A 16,967-nucleotide genomic window follows, 5' to 3' on the forward strand; every position below is an offset into this window, starting at 1 on the left:
AAGAGATATACAAAGATATCCAAGGAATTGAGAATGCCAATCAGCAGTGTTCAAACTCCAATCAACAAGTGGAACATGAGGGGTTCTGTTGAAACCATACCACGGTCAGGTAGACCAACTAAACTGTCAGCCATAACTGCCAGGAAAATTGTTCGGGATGCAAAGAAAAACCCACAAATAATTTCAGGTGAAATACAGGATACTCTGAAAACATGTGGTGTGGTTGTTGCAAGATGCACAATAAGGAGGCACTTGAAGAAAGATTGGCTGCATGGTCGAGTCGCCAGAATAAAGCCATTACTACGCAAATGCCACAAAGTATCACAAAGTATTACAATACGCCAAACAGCACAGAGACAAGCCTCAAACCTTCTGGCACAAAGTAATTTGGAGTGATGAGACCAAAATTGAGCTTTTCGGCCACACCTTAAACGCTACATTTGGAGAGGAGTCAACAAGGCCTATGATGAAAAGTACACCATTCCTACTGTAAAACACGGAGGTGGATCGCTGATGTTTTGGGGATGTGTGAGCTACAAAGGCACAGGAAAGTTGGTCAGAACTGATGGCACGATGAATGCAGTATGTTATCAAAAGATACTGGAGGATAATTTGCATGCATCAGCCCAGAAGCTGTGCATGGGACGTACTTAGGCATTCCAACATGACAATGATCCTAAACACAAGGCCAAGTCGACCTGTCATTGGCTACAGCAGAATAAAGTGAAGGTTCTGGAGTGGCCATCTCAGTCTCCTGACCTCAATATCATTGAGCCACTCTGGGGAGAGCTCAAACGTGCAGTTCATGCAAGACAGCCCAAGAATTTACAGGACCTGGAGGCTTTTTGCCAGGAAGAATGGGCAGCTTTACCATCTGAGAAGATAAAGAGCCTCATCCACACATACCACAAAAGACTTCAAGCTGTCATTGATGTTAAATGGGGCAACACACCATATTAAGAACTGGGGTATGTAAACTTTTGATCAGGGCATTTGGGTAGTTTCTGTTGTCATTATGATTGAAAAAGAGTAAACACAGTTGATTGATAATAAATGGCTTCAGCCAGACACTGCCCATGAGTGACAGAAAGGTTTTCGTGTTATCATTCATATTCTCTGAAAAATGGCCAGGAAATCATAAATTCTGCCAGGGTATGTAAACTTATGAGCACAACTGTATGTGATAAGCACTAGTTAATGGACTGGTGCAGGACCCTATCTAGCCGTTTTTAGAATGTTTTTATTACTTGCCTTGAATAAAAATGATTTATTATTTATCCTGCTACAACTCCGTTCTTTCACAGCCAGACAGCAGTGAAAAAAACAGGTGCCTGCTGAATGAGCTTTTCTACTCTCAAATGTATCCAAGGTAGAAAAAAAATCCAGCCACACACCCTTTGTCTCACTCACAAACTCCTTTATTCAGACTTGCACAGCTCTATGACCAAGCTGTGGAAAGCATGAAACTGTGAAGCTGTGCAAGTCTGAATAAAGGAGTTTTTCAGTGAGAATAACAGTGAGTTTTCTACTGCGGAGGTGTATACATTATTTATGTTTATTTGTTCATTATAGTATATATGTATGAATGAGAGCCTAGGTGTGAGATGTTGTTTTGGGACCTGACCAAACTTGCTTTTTTTCATTTGGCATTTAAATATAACCTTCTATTTTTTAAATATATACCTTATATATAGTGTCATTACTGGGTCGATGTGCTTCTGTATGTAATGTAGGTAGATCATGACTAGTGGGTGTGGCTGGCAGAGTGCTGTACATAACTTCCTGAAAACATCAAAGCACCCTGTCTCACTACTCATCTCATAAGCTCTGTTGCAAGCAATGGGCTGGCTCTTGGGAGGGCTTATGCAACTATCAACAACCCTTGATGGGTGGAAGTCTGTTTGGCAGAGTGGCCCTAGCTAACTGAAAGTCATATTTGTTTCCCTTTAAAATCTGTAAAAAATATTTTTTTAGCATACTTTTACCACAGTTAGAGATCTACATTTAGAATCTAAATCAGGTATGAGAAGATTTCTAGAGGGGATTGTAGTTTATTTTTTCAAGAGCCATCTTGACATTTTTAAATTCGTTTTTCTGTTTGTGTAAAAGAAATATAACTGCTTAATTGTATTTCCTAAATACTGTGATTTTCAGAACAAAGAAAGTGCAGTTTATTGAAACAGAACAATGCTTAACTTGTATTTCCAGCGTACCTGGCATATTTCCAAAAATGTTCTACCTGTTAGATGTGTTGGCGTAGTTGGCATTTGCAACCTTCTCCAAATTCAAAGTTACAGGAAACTCCTTCTGTGACTAGGGACAGATTGAGCTTCACTTCATTAACATGCAATACTTCTAGATCTTTTACCATTTGTTAGGAGAGACAGTGTTCAAATCTAGTTTACAACTTAGATTTGGCAACACAGTACAGGCAGAATTCATTATTTTAACATCATCCTGCCTAGCCCCCCTTGCATGCCAGAGCAATACTCAGTACAAAGAACAACTTTCCTTTCAGAATAAAGAATGTATTGTGCAAGCAGCATAAAAAAATTACGTGAAAGAGAAACATATAACACAGTTGAAATAAGAGTTATCTAAATTTGGCTGCAAAAGTAACATATACTTTAAAAAGTACCAACCCCAACACACGCATTGTAACGCAAACTTTTTTTCTAGACACATTAATCAATCACTTCCACATTTACCACAGACATACACCACAGTTCTGTATAATAATAATAATTCTAACGTTAAATGTTAATCTAAGAATTACGTTCATCCTAGTCCTTCTTTCAGGTTTAATTTAAAGTGGAACCCCAATCAAAACTGTATGCATCCGGGGGCACTCATCCACAGGTAATTGCAGCATATACAGTCATGGCCAAAAATGGCAGATAATGCACCACTTCGCGCAGAAACTGGTTGCAATTACAAATGTTTACGCATTCTTATGTTTATTTTTTTTGTTTGTATTGGTAAGACAAAAAAAGTCGAGAAAAAAAAGCCAAATCTGACACGTTCCACGCAAAACTCGAAAAATGGACTGGACAAAATTATTGGCACCTTCTCCAAATTGCAATAAATAATTACATTCCAAGTTTGTGATACTCCTGTCATTTGTAATTAAACTCACCTGTATCAATTAACAGGTGCTGATAATATAGAAATCACACCGGCAACCAGTTAAAATGGTAAAATAGTGACTCAACCTTTTTGTTGTGTGTCTCTGTGTGCATAGAGCATAGAGAAAAGAAAGCACAGCAAAGAATTAATTGTTCCTGTGTCCACTGTGCACAACATTGTCAAGATGTTTACAGCCCATGGCACTGTAGCTAATCCCCCTGGACGTGGATGAAAGAGAACAAATGATCAAAGATTGCAACAAAGGATTGTTAGAATGGTGGATAAAAACCCTCGATCAACTTCCAGACAAATTCAAGCTGACCTTCAGACACAGGGTACAACTGTATCAGCTTGCACTATATGTCACCATCTGAATGAAAATTACGCTATGGTAGAAGACCCAGGAGGAACCCACTGATGACACAGAAACATAAAAAAGCCAGATTGGAGTTTGCCAAAACTTACCTGAGGAAGCCAAAATCCTTTTGGGAGAATGTGCTGTGTACAGACAATACAAAATTACAGCTTTTTGGTAAAGCCCATCATTCTACTGGTTTCAGAAAAAGAAATTAGGTATTTAAAGAAAAAAATAAATTCCCTACAGTCTAACATGGTGGAGGTTCACTGATGTTTGGGGTTGCTTTGCTGCTTCAGGCACTGGATGTCTTTACTGTGTGCATGGCATTATGAAATCTGAAGACTACCAAAGAATTCTGGGGTGCAAAGTAGGGCTCACATCAAAAACAACTAGAAATGGTGTCAAACAAAGTGCTGGAGACTACTTGACTGGCCAGCAATGAGTCCAGATCTGAATCCCATAGAGCACCTGTGGAGAGATCCCAAAACAGCAATTGGGAAAAGGAACCCTTCCAATCTGAGAGACCTGGAGCAGTTGGCGAAGAAGAGTCGTCCAAAATTCCTGTAGAGAGGTGTAAGAAACGTATTGATGGTTACAGGAAGCAATTGATTTCAGTTATTTTTTTCAAGGGCTGTGCTACCAAATATTAATTGAGGTTGCCAATAATTTTGTTCAGTCCATTTTTGGAGTTTTGTGTGAAATGTGTCAGATTTGGCTTTTTTTTCCTCCACTTTTTTGTGCCATACCAATACAAACAAAAGAAATAAACATGAGAATGCCTAAACATTTGTAACTGCAACAATTTTCTGCGCGAAGTGGCGCATTATATAACAGAAATGCAGGGGTGCCAACATCTTTTGGACCATGACTGAATCCATACGAAGGGCTACGGGTGCTGTCAGCCATTGTTGCTTTGTATAGCACTGTTTTCATGACTCTCATAGAGTAAATTGTGAGACCCCCCCCCTCAACATTGTCTAAGCAACAAAAGATATGATGTATCCTGTACTCATTCACCTTCAGAGGCTATCTGGGGGCCTCGTTATTTAAAAGGGGGCTTCTAGATTCTGATAAGTCTCCCCCACACAGACCCCTTTTGAGGGACAGTATGTGAAGATGAGGCCTAGTTGCTGTGACCCCCTTCCCATTGCAAGGTACTAAGCAAATGTTGAGGGCATGTGGCCTGGTATGGTTTGTGGGACACATGCTTGTTGCCTCTCTTCTTCTAGTCACACAGGCTGCATGCCTGGCTAAGTGTCTTTTGTGAATTTTTTCTCCCCTTAAGGCCTTTTTTCCCCCCTTAAAGTCCATAAACCAGGCATGCAGTCTGGCAATATATCTGTAAAAGGATATAATATTTACTTTGCAGAGATTTTTTTTTTAAATCAGATAAATTACTAGGGTTTTAAAATATCTTCAATAGCAGCAATACTACAGCCTTGAATAGGTTAAAGTCTTCATATTTTGCTACATGTCATTAAAAAAAATCCTTAACCTCACAATGAACTTATCTTTAGAAAAAAGAAGGCTGAAGAACGGAGCTTGAAGTTTAGGCGTGCTCAAGTGATTAAAGCTTCAGGGTTGTAAGAATAGAATTAATTTGCTTTAAAGTTTTCAGCAGCAAAGCGGATGAAAATCAATAAATCATTTAGTAACTTAGCATATTTCCAGACAGTTTTCAGCAAAGCCTCTCAGAACAGATGTTAGCTTGTGATGTCTCACAGAGAGATCAGCACCATCATTTAATGCTATCCTAGCTGCAGGTAAATGAGAATATAAACTGAAAAAAGACAGCAAATTGTCTACACTACTGAATGTCAGAAATCTTCAGGAGTGAATCACCCTCGTCCAGAGGAGTTATGCATTCAGAGTAGTGTACCAAGAGAATTGACTTATGTTTTTTTCTGTCAAATGTGAGTAAAGTATTTATTCAGATGTCTTTTTTAGAGCCTTTAAAAAAGAACTTGTGGCCAATGGATATTTCAATGAAGAAGACAACATGGATCTTGAATTAAAGTTTTGAGCATTTTTTTTTTCTTATTGACTGAGAAATGCATGGGCCTCAATCACAATATATTACCATAATACCATAAATAACAACTTATTCAGTTCAGTGTAATTACAGAAATCAACATTTTGTCTGAACTGCTTGTTGCTTTTTTTCATAACCATGGAAAATTCCATTTAATCTTTCTTTAAATAGAAACCTGCATTTACTAGCCCATTCCATATAAAATCATATGTAAAACCTTTAAAATAGATCCTCTTAAAGCTTTACAGACACAGATATTGTTATTTGGAAAAACAGTGTCATATTTTTTTCCCACGGCTGTTTCAAAAAAGCTTGAATCAGCCTAAATGTTATGTAATGGTACTGTACCAAACCCCACAAAAATATAACATCAGAGACTTAAAGCTGTAGTAAACTGCTATGCGAAGGCTGGGTTTTGCCCCTAATGTGCACACCACCACCTTCCTTTTTAACATCTTTAAGAAGGCGTGTCAAATGTGTTTGCAGTGTGATTGGTGTTTGTCACTGTATTCTGTGCAAGAGCTGTTGGGTTGCTGCACTTTAAATAGACTGTACAGATTAAAAGCTGTAGTGAGCTAAACAAATACATAAATCAATTTACTAATAAACAATTCCTGGGTTCTTGACTATGGGGTCTATTCACTAAGCTGCCGAGGGCAGCCGAGTGAACAACCGACCCCAAGTGAAGTGAGCCGAACACTGTTCGGCTATTCACTTCAGGCTTGTACAGCTGATTTCAGCCGTATATCGGCTGAAATCAGACGTACATTGGCTTGCTTCGCATGGCTTCAGGTCGGCCGAACATGCTCAGCATGTTCAGCCGACCCAAAGTGCAGAAGGAGTTCAACTCAGCCGATCCAACATTTGGATTGGCTGAGCCGAACCTCCGGCAGGCTACTCGCTGCTGTTCAGCCTATTCTCATAGATGCCGAACAGCATTGAGTGAATAGCTGAATGCCGCCAAGCGGCATTCGGCTCGGCAATCCTGCTCGATACCTCTGTGATATTGAGTAGAATAGAAAAATAGTTAAAAAAGTAGAAAAAAAACAATAGAAAATGATATAGTGAATAGCCCATACAGCAGCCCTTCGGTTCTACTGAATGAAGGGGTCCTGGGGCCGAAGCTAGCCGAAGGATCAGCTGAAGCTACGGCTAGATCATTCGGCAGCTTAGTGAATAGACCCCAATGTTTTTGTCCTTCTTATGATAAATCTTTCTTTATTTACAGAATTTAAAATGTAAGTGTACAATGCGTTACCAATTTGCCTCTTGTAGAACCCTGTCCATTTAAATGAATGCCTCACTGCTAACTGAAGTACATTCTCCACCCTTAATGACTTACTGGACCTGTCCCTGGAAACTTTTTTGAAATATTGGCAACTATGGTTTAGTGATTTTGTAAAAATGCATATTCCAAATTTAAATGTATTTTAGTTTTAGATACCTGTGACTGTTGGACATTTTTGCTTTTTGAAAATTTTAGATGTTTACTGTATTTTTTTATTCTCTCACTTTATTTCTATGCTGTCCAGCCAACTTCACTTTTTTCCTTCTCTGTCCCTAATAGCATCACAGGTACATTGAGCTCTTAACATGTGTACAATGTTTAGCTTTCCTGCTTATTCCACATTGAACATCATATGCTTACGAGTTCTTTACCTGGAAAGCAGTGAAGCCTGTATAGAACTTTTACAATTAAAGGGTTATTCCACCTTCCCAGGTGAATTTTAGAAAATAGAATTAACCCCACCAATCTGCCCCCTCTCCTCCCTCCCGCGCTGCTCTTACCTTTGAATGGGCACTCCTTCCCCTCCACGGCTGCTGGTGTACAACTCACACACTGCACACAACAGTGTAGCCCTATGCAAGCATTCTTGGTCAATGCAGCCACACGGCCTATGCAGACCAGAAGTACTTCTCATTGGTCAACATGGCCAGAAGCGCTTCTTATTGGTCAGCATGTGGTCAGGTGGTCAGTGTGCCACTGCCAGAACACCCAAACAACGACTGCAGCTAATTTGCTGCAGGTACTGTTTGGCCACGATTTTCTGGACTCGCTCCTACTGTTTGGCCATCTTAAGACTGTTCAGAATGATTGCTAACACAATCTCCTGGTGTAATCAGTACTAGCTTGGCATTCAGTAAGTGTGATACAATAATTGCAGTTATCTGATATAATTAGGCGATAGATGTAAACATTACACATATATAAACATTAAACGGATAAAATTACTTTCTGGTAAATGTTACAATAATAAATTAAAATGTGCACTTGCTGAAAACACTGTAGTTATCCTTTAACCCTTTTCTTACTGGTGCTGTTAATTTAACGGCAGAACTCCACACCATTAAAATTAATAGCACTGGTTTACTTTAGTACAAGTTCATAGTCGATTTAGCAACTAATGTCCGTTCTACACTAATTGTGCTCTGCAGCACAATATAACAGGGAATCAAGTTGAGATGAAGTTGGTAGATTTCTTTAATATTGCTAAAAAAAGAAACTAGCCTGATTTTTAACAGAGCTCCTTTCTCCAGTATACTCACTTATGGGGGTTGATTTATCAAAGGCAAATAGGCAGTTAACTTTGGAAGGGAATTAAGCTTAGTAAATGTGGTTAAAATTCACTTTGCAAAAAATACCCAATCACATGCAAGGAAAATAAAAAGTACATGATTGGATAATGGAAGTCAGCAGCACTTCACCTAATTTACTAAGCTATGGGAAAATTTGCTTGCAAAGTGAAAAGCCTATTAGCCTTTAGTAAATCAATCCTATGGTCTCCTATCTTTGGAACTTTTGCCTTACACCTTCTTTTAAACATTGCAAAAGCCCCTCTACATGTAAACATAATGGAGTAATAGATGCACTGGAATCTATTTCATTTCCTTTAGCTGTATTTGTAGATAAGCCCAACCTAACATTACTTGCTGGATAACTCATATGCTCCAAACAAATCTGAAGCTCTCTGCTGATCCATTGCTATTCTGCAATACACTGAGAAAACCTAAAGCATAAGATCCATGTTAGTCCAGAGTCGACTTTCAAAAATAATAACATCATATATTTTAAAATATAAACAGTAAATCATCAATGCAGAACTTAACATATTACAATAAATGTCACACATTTCACTACAGTACATTAGGAATTAAAGGAGAACTATGGGGTAAACTAGTTCTCTTTTATGGTGACAAATAGCACCTTGCGCCAAACCCTGTGTAGCTGCAAGCACTATAAGAAGTGTTAACCTCTGAATATATCAAATTATAATGAATGTGCTGCACTTCATCTAGAACAATACTTAAACAAATCTCTATAGTAAATATGTGCTTAAATAATACAAGCAATTTTGATTGCATGTATTATTTAAGCACATATTTACTATAGAGATTTGTTTATGTATTGTTCTAGATGAAGCACAGCACATTCATTACAATTTGATATAATTCTCTTTTATGGTATGGAGTCAACTTTTTATCCCATAGTTCTCTTTAAGGTCACGGGAGGACATTTACTTACCTTCTTCAGTGACTCAAAGCTCAGTATATAGCGGTCCATTGCCTGCTATATACTGAGAGCGCCGCAGCTGGGACGGATCCCGACAATACTGTTGAGATCCACCCAGCTGGCTGATTAAGAGCATGCTCTTCTCAGTTTCAATGTCACACGTCGGCTATAACTATGAGGATCAGTGTAAATCACTCACCTCATAGTTCTCCTATAATGAAAAACCACATATATCTATACATAGACATTAGTTCAATTTAAAGAGTTGTTCATTGTGGGTAAAACCATGTAATTGAATTCAACTTTTATAAGCAGAAAACCAGTGTTCAGAAATAAGAATGTGCCACCGAGTATGGCAAAACTCCCTCCACTTGATCTCTTGTACAGGTAATTTCTCTGATAACATATCTTTTGAGCAGGTTATAGGTATTCATGCATGCAGTGTTATACATGTATTTCAACATACCAGTACCAAGTATTCTTTCTATTTTTATGCTGGAGTTATCCAATTCTTTGGCAAACAAGTGAACAGCTTGCATGGGGTCCTCACACGTGTCTGGATCTATGTAAGTTCTTCTTGTTGGTATTTTGACTGCAATCAGAAATATTGAAAAAAAATAGCATGAATAATGAGTGACCCTATAATGGGAGTACTTTGCATAAGGTTCAAAAAAGAAGCTCGGCAATCCTGCTCGATACCTCTGTGATATTGAGTAGAATAGAAAAATAGTTAAAAAAGTAGAAAAAAAACAATAGAAAATGATATAGTGAATAGCCCATACAGCAGCCCTTCGGTTCTACTGAATGAAGGGGTCCTGGGGCCGAAGCTAGCCGAAGGATCAGCTGAAGCTACGGCTAGATCATTCGGCAGCTTAGTGAATAGACCCCAATGTTTTTGTCCTTCTTATGATAAATCTTTCTTTATTTACAGAATTTAAAATGTAAGTGTACAATGCGTTACCAATTTGCCTCTTGTAGAACCCTGTCCATTTAAATGAATGCCTCACTGCTAACTGAAGTACATTCTCCACCCTTAATGACTTACTGGACCTGTCCCTGGAAACTTTTTTGAAATATTGGCAACTATGGTTTAGTGATTTTGTAAAAATGCATATTCCAAATTTAAATGTATTTTAGTTTTAGATACCTGTGACTGTTGGACATTTTTGCTTTTTGAAAATTTTAGATGTTTACTGTATTTTTTTATTCTCTCACTTTATTTCTATGCTGTCCAGCCAACTTCACTTTTTTCCTTCTCTGTCCCTAATAGCATCACAGGTACATTGAGCTCTTAACATGTGTACAATGTTTAGCTTTCCTGCTTATTCCACATTGAACATCATATGCTTACGAGTTCTTTACCTGGAAAGCAGTGAAGCCTGTATAGAACTTTTACAATTAAAGGGTTATTCCACCTTCCCAGGTGAATTTTAGAAAATAGAATTAACCCCACCAATCTGCCCCCTCTCCTCCCTCCCGCGCTGCTCTTACCTTTGAATGGGCACTCCTTCCCCTCCACGGCTGCTGGTGTACAACTCACACACTGCACACAACAGTGTAGCCCTATGCAAGCATTCTTGGTCAATGCAGCCACACGGCCTATGCAGACCAGAAGTACTTCTCATTGGTCAACATGGCCAGAAGCGCTTCTTATTGGTCAGCATGTGGTCAGGTGGTCAGTGTGCCACTGCCAGAACACCCAAACAACGACTGCAGCTAATTTGCTGCAGGTACTGTTTGGCCACGATTTTCTGGACTCGCTCCTACTGTTTGGCCATCTTAAGACTGTTCAGAATGATTGCTAACACAATCTCCTGGTGTAATCAGTACTAGCTTGGCATTCAGTAAGTGTGATACAATAATTGCAGTTATCTGATATAATTAGGCGATAGATGTAAACATTACACATATATAAACATTAAACGGATAAAATTACTTTCTGGTAAATGTTACAATAATAAATTAAAATGTGCACTTGCTGAAAACACTGTAGTTATCCTTTAACCCTTTTCTTACTGGTGCTGTTAATTTAACGGCAGAACTCCACACCATTAAAATTAATAGCACTGGTTTACTTTAGTACAAGTTCATAGTCGATTTAGCAACTAATGTCCGTTCTACACTAATTGTGCTCTGCAGCACAATATAACAGGGAATCAAGTTGAGATGAAGTTGGTAGATTTCTTTAATATTGCTAAAAAAAGAAACTAGCCTGATTTTTAACAGAGCTCCTTTCTCCAGTATACTCACTTATGGGGGTTGATTTATCAAAGGCAAATAGGCAGTTAACTTTGGAAGGGAATTAAGCTTAGTAAATGTGGTTAAAATTCACTTTGCAAAAAATACCCAATCACATGCAAGGAAAATAAAAAGTACATGATTGGATAATGGAAGTCAGCAGCACTTCACCTAATTTACTAAGCTATGGGAAAATTTGCTTGCAAAGTGAAAAGCCTATTAGCCTTTAGTAAATCAATCCTATGGTCTCCTATCTTTGGAACTTTTGCCTTACACCTTCTTTTAAACATTGCAAAAGCCCCTCTACATGTAAACATAATGGAGTAATAGATGCACTGGAATCTATTTCATTTCCTTTAGCTGTATTTGTAGATAAGCCCAACCTAACATTACTTGCTGGATAACTCATATGCTCCAAACAAATCTGAAGCTCTCTGCTGATCCATTGCTATTCTGCAATACACTGAGAAAACCTAAAGCATAAGATCCATGTTAGTCCAGAGTCGACTTTCAAAAATAATAACATCATATATTTTAAAATATAAACAGTAAATCATCAATGCAGAACTTAACATATTACAATAAATGTCACACATTTCACTACAGTACATTAGGAATTAAAGGAGAACTATGGGGTAAACTAGTTCTCTTTTATGGTGACAAATAGCACCTTGCGCCAAACCCTGTGTAGCTGCAAGCACTATAAGAAGTGTTAACCTCTGAATATATCAAATTATAATGAATGTGCTGCACTTCATCTAGAACAATACTTAAACAAATCTCTATAGTAAATATGTGCTTAAATAATACAAGCAATTTTGATTGCATGTATTATTTAAGCACATATTTACTATAGAGATTTGTTTATGTATTGTTCTAGATGAAGCACAGCACATTCATTACAATTTGATATAATTCTCTTTTATGGTATGGAGTCAACTTTTTATCCCATAGTTCTCTTTAAGGTCACGGGAGGACATTTACTTACCTTCTTCAGTGACTCAAAGCTCAGTATATAGCGGTCCATTGCCTGCTATATACTGAGAGCGCCGCAGCTGGGACGGATCCCGACAATACTGTTGAGATCCACCCAGCTGGCTGATTAAGAGCATGCTCTTCTCAGTTTCAATGTCACACGTCGGCTATAACTATGAGGATCAGTGTAAATCACTCACCTCATAGTTCTCCTATAATGAAAAACCACATATATCTATACATAGACATTAGTTCAATTTAAAGAGTTGTTCATTGTGGGTAAAACCATGTAATTGAATTCAACTTTTATAAGCAGAAAACCAGTGTTCAGAAATAAGAATGTGCCACCGAGTATGGCAAAACTCCCTCCACTTGATCTCTTGTACAGGTAATTTCTCTGATAACATATCTTTTGAGCAGGTTATAGGTATTCATGCATGCAGTGTTATACATGTATTTCAACATACCAGTACCAAGTATTCTTTCTATTTTTATGCTGGAGTTATCCAATTCTTTGGCAAACAAGTGAACAGCTTGCATGGGGTCCTCACACGTGTCTGGATCTATGTAAGTTCTTCTTGTTGGTATTTTGACTGCAATCAGAAATATTGAAAAAAAATAGCATGAATAATGAGTGACCCTATAATGGGAGTACTTTGCATAAGGTTCAAAAAAGATTATATTATAATCAAAGGTTAAAGGCTCAGATTACCATTACTTAATGTATTGAACTATCAGTACAAGTATGGTAATGGAGTTATTTTGCAATAGACAAAACTTTCAAAGTATGATTTATGTTTATGCTAACTCCAGGTATGGGATGCAATCCAGAAAACATTTATGCTTTCTATTTACCTCGACGTAACATAGTCCAAATCATATATTTGTTCCACAAATATAAGATTTTAAAGAAATCACTCACCGCAAAAGACATTGTTATTTTTTGGCAAACTAAAAGGTACAGTACATTTGAATTATACATTTAATTATTCTTTTGCTAATTACAAATGAAACATGCATTTATGACTGAATTACCCTCCTCTATAGTAAGCGTTCATAAAGATTTACAGTGTTTTATTTACATTCGGCTCCACCAAATTAGACAGACTTCTAGAAACTTGCAAACCCAATATGAGTGATTAGCAGATGTTTGTGGAACCTTAAATAAAATTGGTGATATTGAATCAAGGCACATATATTCAATACAACTTCCTTTTTATTTACTCCAGTCTGAATGAAGACTATCAACTTCACTAACTGCCAAAAGTGTGTTATCCATATACAGTAAACTCCCCGTTATCTGGCATCCATGGGGGTTAGTAGATTCTAGATAAATGTAGTTTCTGGTTGCATGAGAGTTACAATTAAAAATAGGTCTAACTAATACCCCATACTATATCATACCATAACATAAACTCTGTATTGACTTCATATTAATATTGAAATGCAGTAATCAAAAGCAAATTAAGACAAATAGACACACTTAAGACAAAAAGACACATGATCATTTCCAGGATAGTAAATGCCACAGATCAGCAAAACAGTGAGTACACAGGGGATTTTTTTCTGGTTAGATGAGAGTTTTGGTTAGTTGAATACCGGATAACTGAAAGTGTACAGTAGTATGGTCCAGTGGGATTTCACCATACATTTCACCCTGCTATCATTTTGCAAGTTTTACTAGAAGATGATTTAATTAAAAAATACAATATGTCTATTTTCAACATTTATGGTAATTGAGGAATCTTGAAATTGAAACTGAAATGTAATCATTCATAAATCAAGAAGTCAAATTATATACAATGACAAGACAATGATCCAAATCATATCTTAAAGTCAGCCATGAATCACTTACACAATATCACTTATCACAATAAACAAAAAGATTAGGGTTTCGAATGGTCCTCAGAGCCCCAGAACTTAAATAATATTGAAAATTGGTGGGTAGATCCCAAACATGCTGTGCTTGTAAGACAACAGTACAAATATTATTGCTCTAAAAATGTTCCAAAAGAAAGGTTGGTAAAAATTCCAAATGCAAAAATAAAAAGACTGTTAGCTGGCTGTGAGAAATGTTTAAAAGCTGTGATTTCTGTGAATGGGCTTTTATCACGTAACCTTTGCACATGCCATGTTTTATTTTTCAAGTCTGTTAAATTCCGCAAATACATTGTAATTGTACATTAAAGTTTGCAAAAAGGTTGTGCCTTGCAAAGGTTGTGTTAACTTCTCACTGAGGAACATCAACAGAACATGTCATTAGAAAAAAGGGTTCCCAAACCATTATGTATAACTATGTACAATATTAGTACATCATTTCTACAAATATAAGAAATCAAGGTTACGAGAGTAGTAGGATTATGGAACTTTAGAAGGAGCAAAAAATAGAAAACATGTCAATTCATAAAATGCTAAAAACTAAATATGAAATAAAAAATAAACATTTTAGTCAGAATCGGAAACATATGAATTAACATATCAAAGGCTAAACTGATTGCTATTAATTTGAAGTTAAATCTTAAAATGTTTCCATCATCTAATGATTACATCACTACTAACATAGGGGTCCAACACTCCCAGCAATGGTAGATGCTGAAGTGTCTTACAGAGGGAGAAGTGCTGGAGCAGAGTAGAGATAGGAGAAAAGGGTCACTGCAGAGGTGAGTATTATGGATCTTTTATTGCATAGTATTTTTAGAGACTGAACAGGTCTCTTTAAACTGCAAATTGCCCTGATGGCAAAATCAATGTAGGAATCTAAAAAGGAATTGGATGACTTGTAACCACAAGTATCCCCACTTAACAACATACAAAAAATGAACCTGACTACTGTGGTAGGGTAAGTAAAGAATATCACTCCACCCCATACAAGAGATAAATGTAACTAAAAGTGCACAGGGATATTTGCTTATCTTCTTGAGGCATGAAAGCTTGATAACAAATGAATTGCTTTTTGTTCTGCAACTTTTTATCTGATTTTTATCCTACCTATATATGTTTAATATGAGAAGGGGTAGTATTTATATGAAGAGAATTAATGGTAAAAAGACATATGGTAAAAAGACATATCTGAAATAAGATAAACAATAATTATGTCACCGTAAACAGAATTCTACTCCATCTTTCTTCTATTGATAAAAATATGTTTAAGTCCACGTAGATTAGCAATAATCTACCTACAAATAGATTTTGTTGGGTGATTTTCACCTCAGAGGAAACATGGCTTAAATGAGTGGGGCAGCTGCCCAAGGCAGCATTATAACTAGGCAAAACTGTCAGAAAGATATTCCTGTCATTTTCAGTACTAACCTTAATACTGTATATAGGCTGCCTAGACTACATCTCCCTTTTTAAATACAAAAAAGTTTTTTTCTCAGCAGTGTTTTCTTTTACTTGGGATAACATACACTATAAATGTACCTTACCAAACAGCATTATTCCTACAAATGTTTGCAAACTGCAAAATGAAGACAAAAAAAACTGGAGAAATAAAAAAGAAAATTCAAACCCATAAAGTCCTTCTTGATAAAGGTGTGTGCGGTAATTTTTATCTTTGCTTAAGATCCCTTTAAAAGTTTCACTTGCTCATACACCTCAAGTGCTGTTCAATTATAATTAGTGTTTAATAGGACAAAGTGTAGTGCTGGTTCTGTGTAAAGTAGAATTTGGTCCAAACTCTGCCTGTTTGACACTGGGCAAATGGGTGAAATAAATGGGGCGTTTGCACACCCACTGAGCTGAACCTCACCTGCAGCAGGAATTCATATTTATCAGCTATTTTACTATCACTGCTAAATGTGACAGCTTCCCAATGAGGTATACTGGTTTCTAGAAGCCAGTGGTCCCTGGTATCCTAGCAACCAGTGACGCATGCCTGACCCAATTCAGCTGCCAGGTGGCAGATTCCACAGGCAACAGCTTTGGAAAATGGGCAGAGATGCTTACTGACATTATTGACTGTATATGGCCATGGCTGGTTCATAGGAATCTGCCCACTGCTACCCACAAGGAAGATGGACCTGATGGGGAACTAGTCTCTCAGCTCCCCATCTGTCTCCACCCACTGTCAATCATGAATGTTATTGGATGCTAGGATGCTGTTGGGTGTTTAGCCAACAGCTTCCTAGAAACCAATGACAGTGGGTAGAGTCTAAGATGGAAGATGAGAGACTAGTGTTTTATCAGCTCTGCCTTCCTTGTGATTGACAAAAGATGTTGATGGGGCAGGTTCCTGTAGATCTGTGTGCATCTGGCAGTTTCCTGGAAACCAATGACAGCGGGCAGAGCCTGATGGGGGAGCTGAGAGACTGGTAACCCATAAGGCCTGCTTTCCTTGTGATTGACAACAGACATATCCCCATCTCCATCATTTTCTTTTATTTTGGGTCACTTTTTCAAAATCCGTGGTCAAGAGAGTCTTCTCTCTTAATCTCTGCAGGTCTTTCCCACATCTTTCCTATACATGTCACTGCATACCCTTAGGTCTTGAAGACTGCAATGAGGAGGGATGACACAGTTCAGTCCACAAAAATGCTGTGTGTTGTCAGCCCACCTTAGGAAATTAAGAGCTGAGTCAATCTTATGCAGATCAAAGGGTATTTTTCTTTATTCACAGTGTCTTTAAAGGGAAAAATAACCATAGAGAAATTGCAAAGATTTACTGCACAAACACACACACATAAATATACTGTATAAATATACTGTAAATATACATATATATATATATA

The 16,967-nt window shown here is 37.4% G+C and overlaps 1 protein-coding gene across 1 annotated transcript in view; it reads right to left on the reverse strand.

Moving 5' to 3' along the window:
- EPHA10 (EPH receptor A10) overlaps positions 1 to 16,967 on the reverse strand; it is a 500,244-nt gene that overhangs the window by 41,452 nt on the left and 441,825 nt on the right. Inside the window, exon 10 of the mRNA XM_018557240.1 lies at positions 12,708 to 12,833. Within this exon, the coding sequence (XP_018412742.1) occupies positions 12,708 to 12,833 (126 nt within the window). The remainder of the gene's footprint in view (positions 1 to 12,707; positions 12,834 to 16,967) is intronic.

Source organism: Nanorana parkeri, unplaced genomic scaffold (genome assembly GCF_000935625.1).
Source record: "Nanorana parkeri isolate BGI_ZX_2015 unplaced genomic scaffold, ASM93562v1 scaffold275, whole genome shotgun sequence".
Lineage (NCBI taxonomy): Eukaryota > Metazoa > Chordata > Amphibia > Anura > Dicroglossidae > Nanorana > Nanorana parkeri.